Raw genomic sequence first — 24,077 nt, forward strand, 5'->3', positions numbered from 1 at the left:
AAAACGTCAGCCTTCCTGCTCCTCTGATGCTGCTTGGCCTGCTGTGTTCATCCAGCTCTACACCTTGTTATCTCAGATTCTCCAGCATCTGCAGTTCCTACTATCTCTGAAACTCTTGTATTATAAGTGGATCTTTTGTTGTTTTGTATTTCACTTTGTAGGCAAACTGTAAATTTCAAAAAGAAACTTGAGTGGCATGGGAAGGTTGGGATGCTGTTCCATGGAATGTGATGCAGAAGGTTAAATCCATGAGTTTTTGATTGAGCCTTCACATGAATACAGTTAACAGAAACCAGGTGCTCAACTGATCTGGTTTCTTGAGTCAAGCATCACTGCCAGTTTGATATGGTCTCAGTTGGTTCATGTCCCATATAACACAGAGACTGGGTTTTTGTTGAGACAGTGTCTTGCAGTTCATTAACAACACTAATTATTTGCATTTACTTTAGCCTGTGTTCTGTAGTTAATCACGTTATTGTACATTACAAAAAACTGCCTGAATGCACTATACTGACTCCATTAATTGAGATTGTTTGTAAAGGAGAGGTCTGGTTCTTTGTTCTAGAATGTCACATGTCATGATGCCATGTAACTGTATCAAATTGCCGTGGAAAAGATTGTGGTGAGGTGCCTGTTGAACCACTGCTGTCACTGTGGTGTAGGGATGCCTATAGTGCTGTTAGGAAGGACGTTCCAGGATGTTGACCCACCAGCACTGAAAGAACAGTTATATATTTCCAAATCTGAATGGTGAGTGGTTTGGTGGGGAACTTATAGATAATGGTGTTCCATGAACCTGCTGCCCTTATTCTTCTACATGGTAACATGCTGTTGAAAGAGTCTTGATGAATCACTGCAGTGCCTCCTGGAGATGGTGCACATTGCTACCATTGTGCATAGATGATGAAGCAATTGAATGTTTAAGGCAGTGAATGGGGTGTCAATCAATTTTGTCCTATATGATATTGAGCCTCTTGTATTGTTTGAGTTGGACTCATGTAGGCAAGTAGAAATTATTTCATTACACTCCTGACTTCAATGATGGTGATGCCATTGAATATCAAGGGATAATGTTTAGATTTTCTCGTGTTGGAACTCATTGCCTGAAACTTATGGCACGAATTTTATGTGCCTCATATCAGCCCAATCCCAATGTTCTCCAGGTCTTGCTGCATATGGACCTCAGCTGCTTCCATATCTGAGGAGTTGCAAATGGTGCTGAAATTTGTGAGATCATCGGTGAACATCCCCAATTTAGACCTTATGATGAATTGGAAGTTATTGAAATAGCTGAAGGTGGTTGGCCTAGGTCAGTGCACCCAAGAAATTCTGCAGTGATATCTGGAACTGAGAAGATGGGACTAGAGCAAACCTGCAGTGAATATTACTCCACATTACAACCTTGTGACCAAAACCTGCTGTTTACGGGACATCCATTTGGGTCATTTTTAAACAAAAATAATTCTTTTGAGTTGAGGGACTAATGTATAACAAAGGGCTTTTTAAAATATTAATTTAAATTGTCCATTCTGCAACCTTGCTTATTCAGTGCACTTTGTGCCAATGTGGTGAATCAGTCATTACCTTATCTACTACTATGTACTTCAGCAAAAAGTATGGAGTAATGTATTAGCTATTATTATGTAGAGGGTTTTGTGGCTCCATTCTGAAGAGTTCAGAGACGAACTTGAGTGCCTACTTAAAGAAACTCTAACAAGATGCACATTTTTTTCTTTGTTGTAATTGAATCATATTTTATCCACTCCTGGATTTTATTGCTTTTGTATTTTTGCTTTCTGACTAACTTAGTCTTTTTTCCCCACTCCAGTCACCTTTAAACAGCTAATTAATTCTGTGTTTCTCACACTTCAAATGCAGTCTCTTAGTAACAAGACAACAGAGAGAATTTCATGAAGCAACACTTGTTTAGGCAGATTACTGCTTCCACTTCTATGTTGCTCAAACTACAAATTCTGGCACACACGGTCCACATTTATGCAGACATCAGAATTAATTGTTGGAAAACCAAGACGGAGAGGGCTGATGTTCTTGTAAAACTGAAGGGTTAAGGGAAGGTTGGGGTTCAGGTAATCCATGGAACAACATGATTCATAGCAGGTAGGAATAGAATTATAATAGATTGATAGCAGTCGTTGTCAGCTGTCCCTTGATATGAGTATGACATCCACTCAGAGCTGCAAGTTTCTACTATGAGTCTTTGTGATTGAACAGACTAATTTTCAAACTTGACATGGGGCAGGATATCCCCTGAGAAAGTGGTGTCTGGAGTACAGGATTTGCTTCCTTTTCCTTCTGTCCACGCCACTGCGCTGCCTCATCATCATGATATTTGGAATGGAAGCATGTGGAGCTTGATGGACAAGTTGTCCCTGTTTTGAATGGCTGGTACCAAACTCCTCCCAATCATCAATGTCAATGCTGCTGTCCTTCAAGGAGAACTTTAGAGTGTCTTTGCAATGTTTTGTTTTTATTCACTAATCGGCTGTGGGTATCATTGGCTGGACCAGTATTTTATTGCCTTGAGAAGGGGCTGTTGAGTTGTCTTCTTGAACCACCGCAGTCCACAATTCTGTTAGGGAGGGAATTCCAGGATTTTGGCCCAGCAACAATAATGGAACGGCGATATAGTTCAAGTCAAGAATGGTAAGTGGCTTGGAGGGGAACTTCTCTTTATCCTCTCCTGGAATGTCGCCATTTGAGATTTGGGAAAACACTGCCTGGTGGGATGGATGCTTTTTTCCCACCTGAACAGTCATATTGGTTTTTCAGGAGTTTTTCCTAAATACTTGTAGAGCTGGCTTTGAGGAGAACACTAGCATTTGGTATATGGTCCTCCCATTGAATCCAGAGAATGTCTCGGAGACATTGTGGATTGAATTTCTCTGGAGCTCCTATGTGTCACTAATACACAGAATAAGCCTCATCACAGAATAAGAATGTGGTGATCACGGTGCACTGTACACTTGTGCTTCTGTGGATGTGTGGACATCTTTGTTGTTTCATACTTTGTTGCCATAGTTGATATGGTACAGCTAATATGGTTTTGGATCTCCTCATCAATGGTAATCTTTTAAGAGAGATGGCTTTCAAGGTTTGAGAGGGGTTTAACATATACCAGAGTCTGCCCTTCAACATGTGCAGGAGGTAGAATATTTGACGAACCAGACTTGTTACTATGAGGTTTGGTTTGGCAACGTTCAAGGACAGGTCGTGTCTCTCATATTCAGAATTGAAGAGCTCTGGAGCGGTTTATAAATCTGGTGCAGAGTGAGGAATGACGCTGCAGTCAACTGCATGCTGCAGGTCATACATGTCCGTGTCGTTCTGTTTCAGGTCTCCTATTCAGGATAGTTGTAGTTATATCACCGTAAAGCAGTTACAGGATTGTGATGAAGTTTCTTTGACATCCAAATCTCTGGAGTCTTATAATTTACTGAAGCAAATGTTTTTGTAATGTCAATAGAGTATCTGGTGATGTTCTTGACATTTTTGTAGATTTATACAGCAACAAAGATATATCAGGGCTTCCTCTGGAAGGTGTAAAGCCACTCTCTCTCCAGGATGATTTCCCCATCTATAGGAAGTAGTCCTCACAAATGTACAGGATGATTGCATTAGAATTGACGTGAGTAAGGCCAACCAATTTTGAAGGCTTCAACTGGTGTACCATCAGGGCTGCAAACTTGGCTGCTTTTCATCTATTTGATTACTCGTTGTATTTCACCCAGGAACTTTACCACAGGTATTGGGGTACAGTTTGGAGAGTATCAGCTGCTGTGGGTTCACAGTTGAAGAGTAGTTTGAAAAATTCTTTCCCGTGTTAATGGATACATTGTCATCCCTAAAATAAAACAATAGCACCATTCTGTGACTGAAGCGAATTTTATCCATTTGATCTTTGGTCTATAGATTGCCCTAGTGGCTTCAAAAATCTTTGCATTCATGTTGGTCAGCATACTGTTGGGTGTCCTGGTCTTTCTCTTCCCACCATTTGTCTTTTGTCTTCCGAATTTTTCTTTGGGTGTACCTTGGGCTGGTAGAATATAGCCTTCTTGACTTCTGACCTCAGGTTTTTCTGCCAGGCAGTGAAAGCTTCTTATTGTTGCAGGAGGTTATGCATTTCTGCATAGTTCTTTTGTCATACTATTCCTGGTAAAAAAAAAACGATGCTTGAACGCAGTAGTCTGAACATAGCTATCTAGTACAACTGAATTTACTTGATTTCAGTATTTTGAAGTTGAGTTGGATGTGTGAAGATTTTACACACTTGGTTTGGAGCTGTGCTAGGAATTCTTTGCAGACAAGCTACTATAGGGCTGAGACATTGATCTTCATCCTCTTGGAATTTAGCTTCTTGTGATATCTTGGTGCTCAGTGATGTTTATCACCAATTGAACAAGTTGATAATTTCTCCAGCAGGCATCCAACCTTAATATGGATTGAGTGATACAGCCATCACTTAGATTTTTGACTTGACGCAATCAAGGAGATGCCAATACTTTGATGTTGGTTGCTTCCCTATGGATTTGTATTTATCTTTCTGGCAGAAGACAGTGTTTATTATGAGGCCACACTGAGTAGGCATTGTCAGCAAGAGGACACCATTCTTTGGGTTTTTCCAATGCTAATTTCCCCAATGGTACCTCTTCTGATATTTTGGAGTCGCAGCCAACCCTGGTACTAAAGTCTTCAGAAGATGATCATTTCTTCTTTTGGAATGACAATGAGGACTTCATCAAGGTCAGAATAGAACTTTTCCTTAATGTTGGATTCAAGGATCAGGGCATAAGCACAGACAAAAATGGCATATTGAGCTGGGCTGTAAGCGTACTGTCATGAACCTTTGAACTCGGGGGTTCTGACAGTGCATGCTCTCTGAATGGCAAAATGAACCCTGTTGATATGAGGATCGTTGTTCGGCTTTTTGTTTCCATTGGAAGATGTATCTGCCAACTTGTTTTTTCAGTTGTCCTTCCCCATGAAGGCGGTCTCACTGAGGGCAAAGATGACAATTTGGAGTCTTGATAATTCACATGATAGAATTGCATTTCTTCCTCCTGAATGGTCACACTTGAGATTATCCATGAATGTTCTATCATTCCAAGTTGCAAAGTTTTCTGTCTTCGATCATGTAGATTATGACCCCCACAGTGTGTAGTTCTCCACTCAGGAGAGAGTGGGGCAGCCTACTTATGTGCTTTTTCCAGCCCTTCCGCATTTGGGTGTGAGCAGGGGGTGCTCTGAAGAGGACAGCCCAGTCACAGGAGTTTCACCCTAAAGACACCTCTGTCCAACAAACACTGTGCATTTGTTGACTGTGTACAAATTCTTGACGAGGGACTCCCAGCTCTGTCCCAATCGCTCATTTTCTATTGCCACAGTTTTTTTTCTGGAAAAGCAGATAACCTGGTGGAACTTTGTGTGTTCGGAAGGAAACCTAAATTGCAAATCATGCAAGACAGGTGTGATCTCATGCATTAAATGAGCAAACAGATATCTCAGAGGGCTACCAGAAGCAATGCTTGGAAACACTTTGTGGCAAATGCTTCAAGTTGTTAATTTTTGACTCAAGCACAATTGTGTTCATAGAGTACTCATAGACATGTCAAGCCTCCTAATTACTAGACAGGTTATTATCAAGTTCTGCAACTTTGGAACTGTTACAATGCTGACAGATCGGAGAAATGATTACACAGAACTTGGCACTGGAACTCTGGTAGTAGCCTGTGTGAGACTTTGTTTATGTGGGTAGTATAGGGCATTATCATTGTCCACATCATTTTCACAGGTGACTGATCTTTTCTTGGTGACATGCCAAACCATGATGGCTGAGACGACTTGCACAGCCAAAAGTTACACGTTGGTTTGCACCAGTTCTGGCTGTTAATTGCTTTTTGGATTGCACTTTGTCTCCACTTTGCCCCAACTATACCACCATGGTTGATCCTACCAAGATCAAGGACCTCCTCATGGCATCACGCATGGGATCGCTGGAGCACACCAAGCTCTTCTCTGCATCAAGGTAGTGATCAACAGAGGGGTCCAGCCATGGTTAAATAAAGAAAGTTGCAAACTTAGATAGGTATCTAGAGGCCCACTTGGACATGTAAATCTCTAGCCCACTCATCTGAAGAAATGATCGTTTTGCTTTGTCTGCTTTTTTGTTTTCTTATGAAGACAGTGAGTGAGGCCATGGGAGGTGGGGTGTGACGCTATGAGAGATGAAAGACCACTTAGCAATAATGTGAGGTGACACTTTGTGTAATGATTTCTCAAAGAGTTGCTTTGAAAACCACCAGGCAGGAACATGTTAAAATGTTGCATATCTCTCAAATCAATCCAAACCGGAAAGACTCATAGCAGATTGTTTTGCTTGGTTTGAAACTGTGGAGAAACTCAGTCTGCAAAAGGACTATTAATGCTAATGCAGCCGAGCAATTAGGAACATAGTTTTATCCTTGAATGCTACTTATTCTGTTTCCATGGCAAATGGTCCCAACAAAATGCATACAAGGGTCAATAGCACTGTAGGAGAAACTGAGTAATTATCTTGTCAGGTTTCATAGCTGGTTATGCTTTATAACCACCAGATTCTGTTGGCCAAAAATCAAACAGTAAAGTGGACTTCGGTAAATAATTTGTGCTATTTCTGTTCACTGTTGTCAAAAATGGAGGTGAAATGTTAGTGTATTTCTTGGAGATTTGTATTTTACAAGCATAGATGACACATCATGCATTTGTGTTATCATGTAATTTCTTTAGTGCTGCTCATTCTAATTTCTTCTCATCTCTTTCATGCAGATTATTGTTAATCACAGTTGCATACTTACCAATCTTCTGTAATCACTATGTAAATGTTTAGAAGATCAGCTGTCCAAGTATAAATCTATCTATCCTTCTTAAAAAGACTGTACTCAAAGGGCATTATCTGTTCATCTCCCTTCAGATGTGACGGAAAACTTAGAGTCAGGACTAGAAAAGACTATTTTGATCTTGCTCTCTAGCACCAGAAATGACCACAAAAATAGACAGCTCACTTACCATATGAAGGACATGAATGAGCAAGACTTCCTGTGGAACTGGCACAGGCAGCAGTGCATTGGGTGAGTTGACATTTACACGCTGCAGAAACTCACTAGAATCTGGAATTATGTCTGGAAGTGTCAAAGGCATGATGAGATAAACTGAGGGAGGTGAAGTTTGGGTGCTGGATATATGTAGTCTTTATGACAGCGATTATACTGCATTAGAAGCTCTGTTCAGGATTGAAAAGGATGCCAAGTTCGCAAAGCAGTCTGGTTTGATAGCTTGACAGAGAGATGGAATCAATGTCAATAGTATCCACCCCATTTAGACGTTCATTTTCCAAGAAGAATGTTTCTCCCTTATTCATTCTACCAGAACGTACCACTTCACACTTTATACTGTAGTTCATTTGCTATCACGTGCCTAGTTTTGCAAGTTTATTAATGGCCTAGTTTTCTGATAGCCAGGTAATCATTTGTAAAATGTAGATGGGAGATACTGTCACAACCCTGCAAAACCCCTGACATAACAGACTGAGAGGAAATTGTCTGGAAAATGGAAGATTGCAACAGAAACTTCTGTTATGCTTGGAAACTCCAAAGAATCTACTTAAATTGAAAATTTGGAAGGACGTGCTGTAGCTACATAAATAGTTATTCAGGGAAAGTTAGTCAATTAAAAACCTACAGTAACTCCTTGGTAATTATTAAAGTGTTCCTGTAATTTACCACCTCCGTCTCAAACACACTTCTCAGACCCCTGCCAACCCATCACCACCAGTCCCCAGGACCTGAAAACATCCACCTGCCACTGAACCCAATGACTCCCTTGGGGTCTGACAGACCCCCATCTTCTGCAGGACCTGATACCCCTAACCCACCCAACCTATTATAAACATTGTCCACCCTTCCCACATTGTGTCCCGAAACCTTACGCACATGGCAACCTACCCACCTGTCACCCTGGTATCTTATCTCCTACCACGTATCAACCTAATCTTTCACAGGAGCTGTCAAAGTGACCATCTTGTTGGTAGACATTTAAATCACAACATATCACAATGATTCAGAGATAGTAGGAACTGCTGATGCTGGAGAATCTAAGATAACAAGGTGTTGAGCTGGATGAACACAGCAGGCCAAGCAGCATCAGAGGAGCAGGAAAGCTGACGTTTCGAGTCTGGACCCTTCTTCAGAAAGGGTAGGGATTCTATGATCTATGAATTTCTTTCTATGATATTCTACACATTAACACATGACCTCTCACTAGTTAAAGTTCTAGTGGAAACAAGCCCAGCCTCTCCAACCTATCACTAAAGGCAAGCCACTCATTCCAGATATCAATCTTCAACTCATGTGCATCCTTCTTTCAAATAATGAGGCCAAAAATGCCCACAGCATTCAAGTTTCCATCTCACCAATGCTCTGTATAACTGAAGAATAAAATCCTTACTTTTATGTTCAACTCCTCGCATAAAAAAATGGATAACAGCCCATTAGCTTTCTTGATTATATGCTGTACCTGCATAACATTTTGCGACTCATGCACTCAAATACCTAAATCCCTCTGTACCTCAGAATTCCATACTCGTTCCTCATTTAAATAATGGTCAGCTTTATCATTCTTCTTGCCAAAGTTACCATTTTCACATTTTCCTTCATTATACTCCATTTTTGTCCACTCACTCAATCTACCTATAGTTTTTTTTAAGTTCATTCACGGGATGCTGGTGTGTACAACTTCCTTTATCTTCTTCACAACGTACTTCTCTACCTATCTTTGTGCCATGTGTAAATATAACTCCATGCCTACGATTGCCTCCATCTAAGTTGTTAATGTAAATTGAAAAATGCTGAGGCTCCAGCACAAACTCCACTCGTCACATCCTGCCAATGTGACAAAGATCCATTTATGCATACTCTGTTTTCTGTTAAGCCAGCTAATCTTCTATCCAGAGAACTGCCGATGCAGGAGTAAGAGATAACAGAGTGTAGAGCTGGAGGAACACAACAGGCCAGGCAGCATCAGAGGAGTAGGAAAGTTGAAGGAAATTTCTGAAGGGTCCCGACCCAAAACATCAACTTTCCTACTCCGCTGATGCTGCCAGGCCTGCAGTGTTCCTCCAGCTCCACACTGTGTTATATCTAATCTTCTATCCATCCTGTTGTTTCCCCGAGCTTTTATTTTCGTGTAAAATAGCTTTTGATATGACACCTTAACGAATGCCTTCTGGAAATCCTGGTACAGTATGCCTATAGGCTTCCCGCTATCCATAGCTTGTGTTATTTCTTCAAAATCTCTAATAAATGGTTAAAAATGATTTCCTTTTGATGAAGGCATGCTGACTCTTACCAATAACCTTGAGATTTTCTAAGTGTGTGACTGTTTTTTCTTTAATGGTTAATTCTAAAACCTTCCCTGTGACATGTCAAACTAACTAGCCTATAAGTCTAGACCCTTTCTGAAGAAGGGTCTAGACCCGAAACGTCAGCTTTCCTGCTCCTCTGATGCTGCTTGGCCTGCTGTGTGCATCCAGCTCTACACCTTGTTATATCACAATCATTGCTGTGAACAAGGGGGTGAGCTTTGACTTCCCCAGACTATTCTGCATTACGAGGGACCTGTCAGATTTAAAGTACACTCCACATTCCCCTGATCAGAATTTCCTGTTAGAAATGCAGAGCTCTTCCTTTCATGTAAAAAAAAGGAGCGAAGTGACAATCTGAGTGTGATTACTGTTCGTCAGAAAATATAGCCCAAAGTCTTTTTGTCGTAATCTTCTTGTAATAACTACGTTCATGCTGCTGATTCCCGAATCTAAATTATTTATGTAGATGGTGAACAATGTTGGCCCCAGAACGCATCATGTGGAACATCCCTTCCAGTATGAGTAACTATTTTTATGGCGGTTAGGAGGGAGCAGGAGTCAGCAGGAGTTGTGTTTGAGGAACCTGTTAGAAATTTGAGATTGTGCTGTCATGGAGGAATCTAAATGGATTCTGCATGCTCAGCATTATTATGATGCATATTATCTTAGTTGCTTACCTAATAATTTAATGTGGGTAATACATTGCATTTATGTTGTCTAGTTGTGAATAGTTTATTCTACATATTGTTGAGCAGGTATAATTAATCTTTATCACAAATTCCATAGTTTTGGAAGGCAATGCCACATAGTCCTCACCGTACAATATTATTGGCTAGGGAATTTAGAACAAAGGGGAAGGGTCTCTGGGTACAATTACAGCTTTTAAAAGGCATTTGGATAATTACATGAATAGGGAAGGTTTAGAAGGATATGGGCCTGGAGCAGGCAGGTGGGACTAGTTTAGTTTGGGATTATGTTCTGTATGGACTATTTGGACTGAAGAGTTTGTTTCCATGATGTATGACTGTGTGACTGAGATGAGGAGAAAATGCTTCACCTGGAGTGTTTTCCATCCCTGGGAGATCTTGTGATGTTTCATTGTTTAATGTACTTAAAGCTGATATAGACATTTTTTTAGTTTCTCCGTAAATAGGTGAACAATGGAGTTGAAGCTGAGAATCAACCATGATTGTATTGAATGGCAAAGCCAACGCCATGAGCTGTACTCCTGGTCCACTCTTCCTGTTTCTACTACTTTTGTGTTGATTGACCTGCTTTTACCACAGGTTTTGTTTGATCTATTCTTAAAATCTGGGGAATTTGGATGGTACAGTGGCTCTGTGGTTAACACTGCTGCTCACAGCGCCAGGGACCCAGGTTCAGCTCCACCCTTGGGCAACTATCTTTGTGGAGTTTGCACTTTCTCCCTGTGTCTGCATGGGTTTCCTCTGGGTGCTCCAGTTTCCTCCCACAGTCCAAAGATGTGCAGGTTAGGTGGATTAGCCATAGGAAATAGTGTTACAGGGATGGGGTGGGTCTAGGTTGGATACACTTCGGAGGGCTGGTGTGGTCTCAATGGGCTGAATGGCCTGCTTCCACACTGTAGGGATTCTATGAAAAAAATTCTTTGATAATTACTAGAGATCACAAAAGTGTGTTTAACAGAGCATTCTGCTCTTCATTCGTTGAAATTAAATCTGATAACACTCTTGGCCATGAACACAGCCTATTCAACTGCTAATGACTATCACATCTTGATAAAGTCAATCCTATATTGCTTTCTCTCTTGCGCTGATCATGTGGATTATTAGTTAAGCTTTGTCAATTTCAAATCCAGTTCCAGGTGTATTGTTAAAACAAATCATGGAAGCTATTATTAGTATCGAAAACAATATTTATTTCAAGGTGAGAGATTCATAAATGTTGCTATTCTCGAAATATTAGTGCTGTTGAATGCAAATCACAGAAAGGAAGTGAAGGCTAATACCAGAATGTTATCTGGTCTAGAGAGCTTTAGTGATGAAGAGGAGCAGAGGAGACGGCGAGGGCCTGACTGAAATATATAAAATTATGAGGGGCATAAACAGTGTAGATAGGAAGAAACTTTTTCCTTTGGTGGAGGGACCAATCACCATAGGCACAGATTTAGGGTAAGGGATAGGAGGCTTCAAGGGGATGTGAGGAAAAATTGTTTTACCCAGACAGTAGGTAGAGGGAATCTGGAACTCAACAGCCTGTATGGTAGAGGCAGAAATCCGCATTTCAGAAATATAGAAACACAAAATCTTTTTGTCACATCCTTGGTACAAAAAAGTCCATTGCATCTATGCATTTTACTAAGAATCCCTTTTCTAATCTATAAAGTATTTTAAATAATTATGTGAAGCAAAGATGGAGAGGCAGTCTTTTCCTGACTACTATTTTGAAGGTTCCCCACTGTTCTGCTTGAAGGTGATGTAAGCTAATACACCAGCTGCTGCATGGACTGAGCAAATTGTGTCTGCACACACAATCCCACTATAATTTGATGCAGTAGCCTTTTAAATTGCTGCAGGCACACTGTGCAGCAGGTGGGAGCTTGCTACGCATGCATAATTTGATCGAACTTGGAAAATCCCATAGGAATGGTCACAAGCAGTTGTTGGGTGGTTGTCCCACTCTGCACTGTTTCTATCATGGAAGTGACATTGGGCTGGATTTTCATGGAGTCAGGGAGACTGTGATGGTACTCAACTCTGCAATTTCAAATCCCATTCCCAGGGTTTCTGATTTTCACCAGTGCTGTTTAAAGGTGTGGACTGGTTCAGAATTTGAGCACACACCCTGTAAACCTGACTTGTTGGCTCCATTCTATAGGTAAGTCCTAGTCTTCACAATTTTTATTGAACTGGGCTATCTTTTAAAGGACTCATGCTTAACAGTAGCCTGCACTTCAGAGGTGATGTGAACTGCGGGCTGGATAAGGGAACCTTTTAAAGCAAAGTTTAGAAGTCTTATGTATGTCCACCCATGACAAGCTACATCCCTGCACTCAATTGAACACCCCCATCCCCATCCCATGGCCACTCATATCCCCAATGCCAAGCTGTGATACTTCTATGCCCATTCACGCACTGTATAGAAGCAATTAACCATATAGTGGTGGTAGAATGTATTTTCTTAAAAATTTATTAAATTGTAATTTTCATACCTTTACACTTTCTTAGTTAAAAAAAGCCCTCCTTTTCCTAAAGGTCAATAAAAATGCCAGTCCTTCAGACTGTTTAAGGTATCAATACAGAAGCTGCAAGCTCTAGAAACCCCTTTATCTGTCTCAGTCTCTTTGATCTGTACATCCTTAGCTTACAATGATCTGCTTGTATCGCTTATAAACAAAGCTTTTCACTGCATTTTTGTACACATAAAATAAATAAATCAATCAAACTTTATCTAATGTAAATAAACAGTGATGAAAAGGCGCATTTTGTCAAAGCTTCTATCCTGCACTCATCAGGATATTCACAAGAAATACTAATGTAACATTTAATATTGTACAATAAGAGAATGCTGCTTGATTGGCAGAAGAACTCTGATTGGTAGACAGATTGCCATAGAGAATGTACCAGTTTTATGATGACTAACAGTTAACTGCCAAGCTTCATTTAAATTTAAACAAGCTAGGTTTCTCTTATTCAACTCCATTAATGCTCGTGCTGGAAATCTGATAAATGAACAAACATTGTGGAAGTAAATCTTGACAGATCAAGCAACATTTGTGGAGAGAAAGAGCTAACATTTTAGATAGATGACCTTTCATCAGAAATATAAAATGGACTGTTATTGCACAAACTTTTTTTTGCTTTTTTTCATCCTTGTAAATTGACACTTTGGACAAAGGTACAGCATTACATTGCAATGCAAACAGTGAGGCGGCACATGCTAACATGTTGAAGATGTTGAAGTCTTTCTTAAAAGTTTGGGCTTAAATAAGTGAAAGAACATCTGTTGGTTAGTTACACTAGATTTGATTATTGTTTTCCAATCAGGACTATTTTGCTATCTGAATGCATTTAGTTGACTCAAATCACTTTCACTTTAAAACATACAGTCTGTAAGACACATCACAACCGTCTGATTTTCTGAAGAAGCGTCCAGACCTGAAACGTCAGCTTTCCTGCTCCTCTGATGCTGCTTGGCCTGCTGTGTTCATCCAGCTCTACATCTTGTTATCTCAGATTCTCCAGCATCGGCAGTTCCCCCTACATCTGATATAACTGTTCACAAATTATGTCCCCTGGAGCATTCCTCATTTCAATTGTTCCACCAATGTGGCTGTCCCTTCAGCTACCTATGTCCTAAACTCTGAAATTTCCTATTTAATCTCCAATTCCCAATTTCATTTTAAAGATACTCTTATAATCTACCTCTTTCACCAAGTTTATTGACTTTTGACCAAACCTCACCTTAAGTAGCTCGCTGTTTGATGTTGACTGGTAGCACACCTATGAAGTACCATGGGACTTTTTATTATGTTAAGGGAACTAAATAATTGTATGTTGTTGTTGACAGCAGGTGGATCAATGGGAAAGGAGGGAGTCCTCTTCACCATTAGAAATCAGAAGTCACATTCATACCTATGTTGTGAATTGTCCATTTAGAAAAACCATATGGAAATAAAACCGAACTTCTATAAAGGGCAGCTAGTGCACAGCACCACCTCTGTGCCCAGAGTAAGTTGTGAATTTACCTCTCCCTCTGCCCTTTTTTCATTTTTTTCCTCTTTCATGTCCATCCAGCTATCAGATTCATAATTTATTTAATTGAAACTGTTGTGTTAGAAGGCTTTCATGATGACTGGAGTTTTACCATACTTCCTTACCATTCCCTTGCTTTCCTATTACTCTCTGAATGCGATTAAAAAAAACAAGATGACCAATGAAAATGCCAGATGCTACCAGCATAGTCATGCAGGTGTCAGATCATGATTCTGAAGTCGGAGATCATGATTTGACTGTGTATGTGTTAGTAAGACTGACTTTATTGGTTTCTTTGTGTTACTGAACAGATTAAAAGTGAAATTATCATTAACTACTGTAAAAGAGTTGACGGTGATTGGAGGCATGCTATGTCAATGCAAAATGAATGCTGAGTTTGGAACCATTATAAACTTTCCTCTCCTGCCCTCCCTGCAAGCTACACAAATGTCATATACCCTAGTGTAGCTCACTTAACTGGTCACTTTCACAGCAAAACTTTGAACAGTGATTGTTTGAACTCCGTCCAAATTAATATTTAAGTTCACTAGCTCCAAGTGACAAATGCACTTTCTTTACTGGATTACGTATCCAATGATATTACCATTATGCAACAACCTCTCTGACATATTGCTACTTATGAACCAAGCTACACAGGTAACCTGTCCTTGGCGTCATCCCATCTCAGAACCCTGCCTAAGAGAGTGCTACTGTTTCCCCACTGCCCACGGTAGCTTAACATTTTCTCATTGTTCAATACATACGAGAAAGTCTTAAAATAGTTTAAAATGTTCACTTACATCCAGAAACAGCAAAAGCAAAAAACAAATAAAAGCTGTATTTGCTTTTCAGAACAGAAAGGGACCATTTGCCTTTCATGCCTCAACAAATTTACAGTTAATGAATGATCACGACATCTAGCTGACATCTATTGGAACAGGTGTCAATTTAGTCCTGTCTACATTGTTGCGCCTGACACTTGAGCGTTCTACTGTACTGAAGATGATGTTCCTCCTGCTTAACATCCTCACCTTCCTCCTCAGAAGACTGTTACTGCTACCCCACTTCTTCAGAGTCCATTACATCCCCTCTTCCAAAGCACAACATGCTAGGGTTATGCAAAGCACAACATGCTAGGGTTATGCAGCACACTGGCTGGGCTATGTTGCAAGGCCTCCAGACTAATCCAAACATCAAGATCTCATTGGAGATATGGTTGGTAAGTTTGTGGATGACACCAAAATTGGTCATATAATGGACAGTGAAGAAAGTTATCTAAGAGTACAACAGGATCTTAATCAACTGGGTCAGTGTGCCACGACATGGCAGATGGAATTTCATTGATATAAATGCTTTTATTTGTTGCATTTTGGTAAGGCAAACAGAGCAGGACTTATGTGGTTAGTTGTAGGGCCCTAGAGAGTGTTGTTGACCAGAGGGACCCAGGGGTGCAGGTTCATAGTTCTTTGAAAGTGGTGTCTCATTTTAAACAAGGCATTTGGCACACATGCCTTCATCGGCCAGACATTGAGTATAGGAATTGGGACATCATGTTGCAGCTGAACAAGATGTTGGTGAGGGCACTTTTAGAATACTGTGTACAATTCTGGTTGACCTGCAATAGAAAGAATGTTATTAAGCAGAAATGTTACAGAAAAAAATTTTTCCCTGGATCGTTGGAGGCTGAGGGGTGACCTTATGAAAGTTTATAAAATCATTGGGGACATAGATAAGGTGAATAGCCAAGGTTTTTTCCTAAGTGTAGGGGAGTCCAAAACTAGAGGGCATAGGTTTAAGGTGAGAGGGGAAAGATTTAAAAGGACCCTATGGGGCAACTGTTTCACACAGAGGATGGTGTATGTATGAAATGAGCTGCCAGAGGAAGATGTGGGTACAATTACAACATTTCAAAGACATTTGGACATGTACATGAATAGGAAAGGTTTAGAGGTATATGGGCCAAATGCAGGGAAATAGAACTAGTTTGGTTTAGAATCCCTGATCAGCATGGACGAGTTGGACCAAGGGGTCTGTTTCTGTGCTGTATGTCTCTAGCAGACTTATCACCTACTCCATGGTGGCCCTAGTTGAAAAATGGGTAGGATTTTATCTGGGTTGTTTAACAGACTCATCAGCCTCACAGGATAGCCCTTGTCTCCTAGAAACCATCCCTTATAAGGCATCTGGCCCTTGAAACCAGACAGGAACATAAGTCTTCTCAATGTTATAGGCATCATGGCAACTCCAACTGTAATTCCTGTGGATTACTAAGCTGTGGTATCATTTATCACAGATGACATGTACACTGATGAAATGGACTCCTTTTTTGTTCATGAATCAGCCACGTTATGAGATAATAATCTCAATGTGACAAATGTACAGGCTATGGCACCCTGCACCTGGCAGTAGCCAGTTATGTTACCAAAGCCTACTGCCTGGCAGCAGCACTGACTTTGTAATGGGAAAATGAGATGAAGAGGTGTGATCTGGCACAAGTTACATCCGTAGGAGCCTTAACACATTTGTGTGTTGAGGATTGTGCCCTACAAAATGTAATTTGCCCAACCACCACCACTCCTTCAGCGATAACTCATTGCGGAACATTACGTACCACAGATGACCAGGCGGTACAAAACCAACCTTTTCATAGGCCTACATTCATTGAGTGATGGACTTGTAAAATACATAACATTCTGTGTTTTTGTTATGACTCGATATCAGATTATAACGTAAAGATGCAGCAGGCATATATCTTCCCTTTAAATTTCTAAATAAAACTAGACTGTAATTGTGGGTCCTTCATGTGAAGCCGTACTTTCAGAAAGAAAATCCAGCGGAACAAACTGATGTCACTGCTTTTCAGCTGTGGGTGTTTCATGCTGATGGTTTTGTTTTGGGAACCCGGGTCATGTGTCACTATTTTGCTGGTAAAGAATCAGCACAGACTTGAATGGATTCCAGCCATGGCATACTACAAGAATTCTATTTGTAAGAGTTCAAATGAGAGTACAAGTCCCTGCTGTTTTCACATATTGATGTGCTATATGTGTTTTCTGTAACACTAAATGGTGGAAATTTTTGAACATCACGATACAAAGTTGTTCAAGGTATTCATTTTGTAATGTGCCCAAATTTGGGCCATAAGACAAGTTAAATCAGTCATAAATTGGCAAAGCATTTTAAACAGATTTTGTTAATTCAAGAGGAATACTTGAACTCAATCAAATTATGCCAGAATTGAGCTTTTCATCTAACCCGCTTTTTAACTATCAGCTACAGATAAAGGAAACCTTTAACCCCCAACAGTCCTGTTCAGAAGACAAAGGGAATTTGAAAACAAATTACTGTTTTGAAAAAGGAAACTGAAAAATGAAATTAGATGCACTATTGAAGCAGCCTGAGCCCAGCCTGCTTGTGCAAATGGCAAACCAATTTTGTTCAGTCAGGTGCACACAAGACAAGCATGTGGCTCATCTTGGTCCATTAGTCACATAAGTGAGCATGCTTCTCACCCAAGTATACAGCATGTGCATTTTCAAACCTTCCAGGTCAAAGCAGCATGTTTGTTGGCACTCTATCCACCATCTTTAATGTTTACTCCCTCCACCCCAAGCATGTTGTGGTGTGGTATGTGCAACCTATAAGATACACTGCAGCAACTAACCAAGGCTCCATTAAAAACATCTTTCAAACCCCCATTGACCTCTATCACCAAAAGGCAGTTACATTTGAGCGACCGCCTCCAAGTCATACGTCAGCCTGACTTGGAAATATATATTTATAGCCTTTCGCTGTCACTGGGTCATTAACCTGGAATGCCCTTAATAGTGTTTTGGGCATACCTCAAGGACAGCAGCAGTTTAAGAATGCAGTTCACCACCACATACTCCAGGTCAATTAGGGATGGGCAAATGCTGGCCTTTCAAGGGAGCCCACATTCTATGAATGATCTTTAGAAGTTTGGATTTGTCATTTGAATTCTCATTGTTTTTATTCTCTTGTGGGATGTGGGCATTGCTAGCTGCCCAACATTTATTTTCCCTCCCTAGTAGTACCCGAGAAGGTGGTTGTGAGCTGTCTTCTTGAACTGCTGCCATCCATGTGCTGACCCTCAATGACAATAGTGAAGGAATTCCAGGATTGTGACCCAGCGACAGTGAAGGAACGGAGATATATTTCCAAGTCAGGATGGTGGGTGTCTTGGAGGGGAATTTTCAGGTAATAGTGTTCCCATGTATCTTCTATGACCCTTGTCCTTCCAGTTGGAAATGGCCTTGGTCTGGAAAATGTTATCTAAGGATCTTGAGCAAATTCCTGCAGTGCATCTTGTACATTGTACACACTGCTACGAATGAGCAGTGGAGGCAGTGGATGCCTGTGGATCAAAGGTGCAGATTAGATTGTAGGTCCATAATTAGAAATGTGATCTATTTCAAAATTCTCTAATGTAGAACAACACAGATGTTATCATCCTGAATCCACAGCATGTTTATGATTATAATATACAACTCGTATCATATTAAGGTTTAATTCCCCACTGCCTGCCAAAGAGACACAGGGGAATAGAAAAAAAATCATCCTTTGACTTTAGGAACAACTCCAACACAATGGGAATTTTTTTTTTAAAACGTCTTACTTTTACGAAATGAAGCTGTAAGAAAAATATGATATTGAATGGACAGTTGAATCATTGTTTGGGTACAGCCTGAGCCCACCCCATTTGTGCAAACAGTAATGTCTGGCACTGACTGAACCTTAATATTTCAGTATGAGATGCTAGCTTACAGTATAAATTGGTAACAGATTGCAGAACATAAGCATTACCAGTCTCAATAAAGGGAAACGGAGCCAAGTATGTAGTTCAGGGGGTGACAAGGTCCTTAAGGACTATATTCTACATGTTCAATGACTTGGGGTAACTATGGCTTGATTTAGCACACAGCAATACATCTGTGGTAGAAGGAGTAAACATTTAAGATGGTGGATAGAGTGCCAACAAATATGCTGCTTTGACCTGGAAAATGTGAAGATGCACATGCTGTATTCCTGGATGAGAAGTGTGCTCACTTATGTGACTAATAGACCACGATGACCTGCATGGAACTGACAACGAAACTGGTTCGATGGCTTAGGGGTAACTATGACTAGATTCTGCTTTAAATGTGCCCAGCTTTCCAAACTGCCGCTTAATATCCTCATGCCCTGACGCATTCTTATGCTGTATGTCTCAGACTATTCATTCCAGCAAATGCTTTATTAAAGGTAACATTTGAAACAATGTTCTTGCAACATGAAATGTACAAAATAAAGTGTTTAAAATTTGTTATCACGTTGAATAAAACCCTTAATATTAACTGTGATTTGTGTTTTAAAGATCAATTTAAAATCATCTAAGCAGTTTTCAATCCTCCCAACAAACATGTACTGCTTGCTGACAACCGCCTGCCTACTGAGTAAATTTGTCTTGCTATTAAAATAAGAATTGTTTTGTGCTGTGGAAAGAAGTGTTCATCAACACATTTGGATGAGATTGGTTTGTTATGTCTTAACAAAGGCATTAGCAGATTTGAAATAAATGAGTCAACACCTCTTTTAAAATATCTGTCACAGAAAGTATGTGAAAACGTGTTACTAACATCACAGTGTGAAGAATCAACTCAAAAATGTGTCTCAAACCAGTCATTATTCTCTGATTTATGTCAATGTTTGCCAGCTTTGTTATAATTTACAGTATGTATATTGCCATATTTATATATGTGAAGCTGCTGATGTCCTGAAAAGCAGCCCATTTAACTAATACCTTGCTGGGTATATTTCAGAGCATTGATTCCATATTGACTTGACTTCATGTAGACTTGTTTTAATATGTCTTGAATACTCTGATCTGTTGAGACCAGTAATTTTAAAAAAAGCACACCCAAAACCAGAACAAACCTGTAACATCCAGTGCTTATTTCTGTTTCTTCTCTGTTCCCTGCATCAAAAATTTCAGCAAGAAATCAATGTCTGCTGACAAAGGTGCCACTGTGTTTATATTAAAGCACTACCACTAGAGGCAGAGCAATGCTCAAAATATAAATGTAAAAGTTGTTTATGGTACATTCTGAACCCATTAATCACCTTTTAATGTATGTTGCCAGCATTACCTCCTGTTAACCAACTGCTTCACATGACTGATTTTTTAATGGTTACCTCAATGATTATTTCTTTCCATTTACTTTTCATTATGCAGAATTGAATGTTTTATATTGGCTCATAAATGCCCTGTCATAATTTGCTGGCAGAACACAACATTCATGATTAAGTCTCATCCCAAGGATCAGGTGACATTGGAAGCTGTCACTTTAGCTTCTGAATTAGATTAAGGTCAGTAATCACTTACCTTATTCAGATCTTGAGGTAGTGCTTTATCAGGAATCTACCCATCAATATGCAGTTCTACATTTAACTTGACACTAGAGACAACTGTTTAACATCCCAAAAATGCAACAAAAGGGTTACTAATTCCATAATGTAGAGCATTCCTTTTTCAGTAATTACTAAAAAGTCTTGCAAATATCCAATACTATGTTTTCAATGAGACTTACCATTTTGAATAACTTGTTATTTGAAGGTCTGTTCTCGGTTCTTAGACTCACCTGCTGTGACTTTACTCTGCGTCTGAGTCACTTCAAGTCTTACAGTAACTCCTCCTTGCCTTTAGTCCATCCCCACCTGGTGAGCTTCTGACTGTATGCCAGTGAACTGCTGGCTTCTCAGTTTCGTTTTCCTGCTGCATAAGTGCAAGATAGAAAATGATTTTCTCCTGGATTGAAGTTCCATATCTCCATTGTGACCACCAAACATCATCCCTGTTGACTTGTGATTCTAGTTTCAAATAGGTTCCTCTGTCCTTTGCTTTCTGCTCTCCACTAGAATTAAATGATAGCAATTTCTTCCATCTCTTATGCTTAGCACCTGAAAGCCCTCAATCATTAACAATTGTTAGATTTTGCTCTAGCCACAGTACAAAGCCCAACAGCATTACAAAAATAAAGTTTCCATTACACCACACAAACCAGAAGCCTTAGTGCATTTCTTCTGTGATGGTAATCTATTTTTGTGCTCTTACCAGGTGGTTTCTCAATGAGTACAGATTCAGAGCTGAAAGGTGATTGAATGTCTGCTGAGAGCAGTTGTGATGGCTGTGATGAGCTGTCTCAAGGCACTTTAGTTTTGGTTGGGTCTAACTGCTCAAAAGCATGATTCTGAAGTCACTACTTAAGACTTGAGAATTTTTTTCCTGATGCCAAGAAACTTTCTGTTTAATTCTCACTCTATTTTTTCAACATACACTCCATTTACTTCCACCACCTGTAGGATGTATTGCATCAATTCACCTATATGCATTCAACAGCACCTTCCAAATCCATACCTCCAACATCTAGAAAGACACAGCCAGAGAATACTGCATGTGAATACTGCCACCTGCAATTTCCCCTTCAAGCCATTCACCATCCCGACTTGGAAATATAATGTAATTCCTTCACTGTTGGTGGGTCAAAATTCTAGTTTCCTTTCTTAATGTCATTGTGGATGTCCCTACATCACACAGACTTTGGCAATTCAAGATAGTGGCTCACACCAGAGCAATTAGGGATAAGCAATGAATGCTCACATCTCACAAAATAATTTTTATGAAAGTTCTAAAAGACAAGAAACATGGAAATGTAGATGACCAGAGAGCTTCAGAGGTGGCAGTGTAGAAACCAATAAAAGCTATTGAACCAGCATAAAAATATATTAAAAAGGCTGACGTGAGCGATATTACTTGAAAGGACACAGGACAGAATTTTGTGCCCTTCTCTCTGGTGCATTTGCTGGCAGAGAACATTTGACTGGGTTCTGATAGTGAAGTACCATCACCTCCCTAATGATGCTGCTCAATACAGAAGAACTGTTGGTCATCAACTCTCACTGGGTGGGACTTCTGACCCCAAGGTCCTTGACCTCCAGGGAAAGGTTCTCCATTGATCTGTCAAGAGCCTGAGTAACACGTGAAATGATGGACCATCCCCATCATTTCCATAAGACTCCACCTTAATGGATTCACATTTTAAAGACTTGTGAACAGAAGCATAATAGCTGGATTGTTTAACATGACTTTTGTGGTGTCTTTGTCACTGACAATTGTTATAATGTCAAGTGGTTGGCACTACTTTCCCAATCATAGGTAATGCCCGGGAATAAACATGGTGGACTCTGTACCATGCACTGTAGTAAATTAACAAAGGAGATGTTTCTGATGGAACAAAAACAAAGTTGCTGGAAAAGCTCAGCAGGTCTGGCAGCATCTGTGGAGGAGAAAACAGAGTTAACGTTTCGGGTCCGGTGACCCTTCCTCAGAACTGATAGTGGCTGGGAAAACATCAGTTTAAGCAGGTCTGGCAGTTCTTAAACTTACGTTTTCCCAGCCACCATGAGTTCTGAGGAAGGGTCACCAGATCCGAAACGTTAACTCTGTTTTCTCCTTCACAGATGCTGCCAGACCTGCTGAGCTTTTCCAGCAACTTTGTTTTTGTTTCTGATTTACAGCATCCGCAGTTCTTTTGGTTTTTATTTAGACGTTTCTGATGACCTTGGTGTCTTTTGAAAGAGCTTGTGTATTTAAATAACTATTAGTAATGCAAAAACATAAAGAGATAGGAGCAATAGTAGGCCATCTGGCCCAATGAGCCTGCTCTGCCATTTAATCACAGGTGATCCTGGGCTTCAGTTCCATTTTCCTACTTGTTACCAAAACCCCTGGTTCCCTGAGACACCAAAAATCTATTTATCTGAGCTTTAAATGTATTCAATGATGGAGCATTTATAACCCCACAGGAGTAGGGAATTCCAGATTCATTACCCTTTGTGTGAAGTTGTTTCTCTTCATCTCAATCCAGAAAGATTGTGTATTATCCTGGGGCTGTGCCCCTACGTTTTAGATTCCTTGACCAACAGCCTCAATCCCTTAACATTTACCTCACTAGCCCTGTCAAAATCTTGTGTGTTTCAATGACATCACACCTCATTCTTCTAAACTCCATTGGCCCAATTTATTCAGCCTCTCATCATAGGACAATCTCTTCATCCCATCAATTTATTGAACCTTCTCTCTATCACCTTCAATAAAATTTTATCATTCCTTAAATATGGAGTCCAAAGTTGCATATAGTATTCCAGGTGTGGCCTGACCAAAGCACTGCATAATTGTAGAAAGATTTCATTATTCCTGTACTCCAATCCCCTTGCAATAATGGCCACAATGCCAGTTGCCTTGAGAATTGCAAGCTAATTTTATGCTTTCTGGTACGACACATCCAGGTCTCTCTGATGATCAACATTTACAAGTTTCACACCTATGAAAGCATATTTCATTTTTCTATTCTTGCAATCAAAGTGAATAACTTCACAGTTTCCTGCATTATAATCCATCTGCCAACTTGTTGCCCACTCACCTCATCTGTCTATGTCTCCCTGCTGCCACTCTGCATCCTCTCTACAGCTCACCTTACTACCTAGTTTTATGTCATTTACAAACATAGATACACCACCCTGTCTTGACTCGTCTGTTATTAATGTAAATAGCTGAGGCCCAGCACAGAGCCAAGCTGCACTTCCTGACACTCTGACAATTTGAAAATGCCTTGTTTATGCCCACTCTTACCTCCATTCCATTCCCTTATTTATGTCCTCTATTGTCCCCAGTCTGAGCTATTAACTTGACTATTAACCTTTCATGTGGCACCATATTAAATGCCTTTTGTAAACAGAGGTATACAACAGCTACCTGTCTACTTTTTACATCCTCAAAACTCTTTAAAAAAACTTTTCAAACAGATTTCCCTTTTGTAAAACAATGGACAAGATCTTCCCCTCCCTATAACTGGTGGGAAAGGTCAGGCAAA

At 40.1% G+C, this 24,077-nt stretch overlaps 1 protein-coding gene across 6 annotated transcripts in view; it reads left to right on the top strand.

The window, feature by feature from the left end:
* Positions 1-24,077, top strand: part of LOC109917720 (neurocalcin-delta) — a 262,408-nt gene that overhangs the window by 207,867 nt on the left and 30,464 nt on the right. For 4 of the 6 annotated variants that reach the window (XM_048596091.1, XM_048596090.1, XM_048596093.1 and 1 more), the window contains 2 exons: positions 12,176-12,271; positions 13,964-14,124. The exons of 1 other annotated variant lie outside the window; for it this stretch is intronic. In XM_048596091.1, coding sequence (XP_048452048.1) covers positions 14,062-14,124 — 63 coding nt within the window. In that variant the 5' untranslated portion in view covers positions 12,176-12,271; positions 13,964-14,061. Of the gene's footprint in view, positions 1-12,175; positions 12,272-13,963; positions 14,125-20,398; positions 20,515-24,077 lie in introns of those variants that run through there. One more of the 6 variants, XM_048596095.1, reaches the window with a different exon arrangement.

Source organism: Rhincodon typus, chromosome 4 (genome assembly GCF_021869965.1).
Source record: "Rhincodon typus isolate 14 chromosome 4, sRhiTyp1.1, whole genome shotgun sequence".
Classification (NCBI taxonomy): domain Eukaryota; kingdom Metazoa; phylum Chordata; class Chondrichthyes; order Orectolobiformes; family Rhincodontidae; genus Rhincodon; species Rhincodon typus.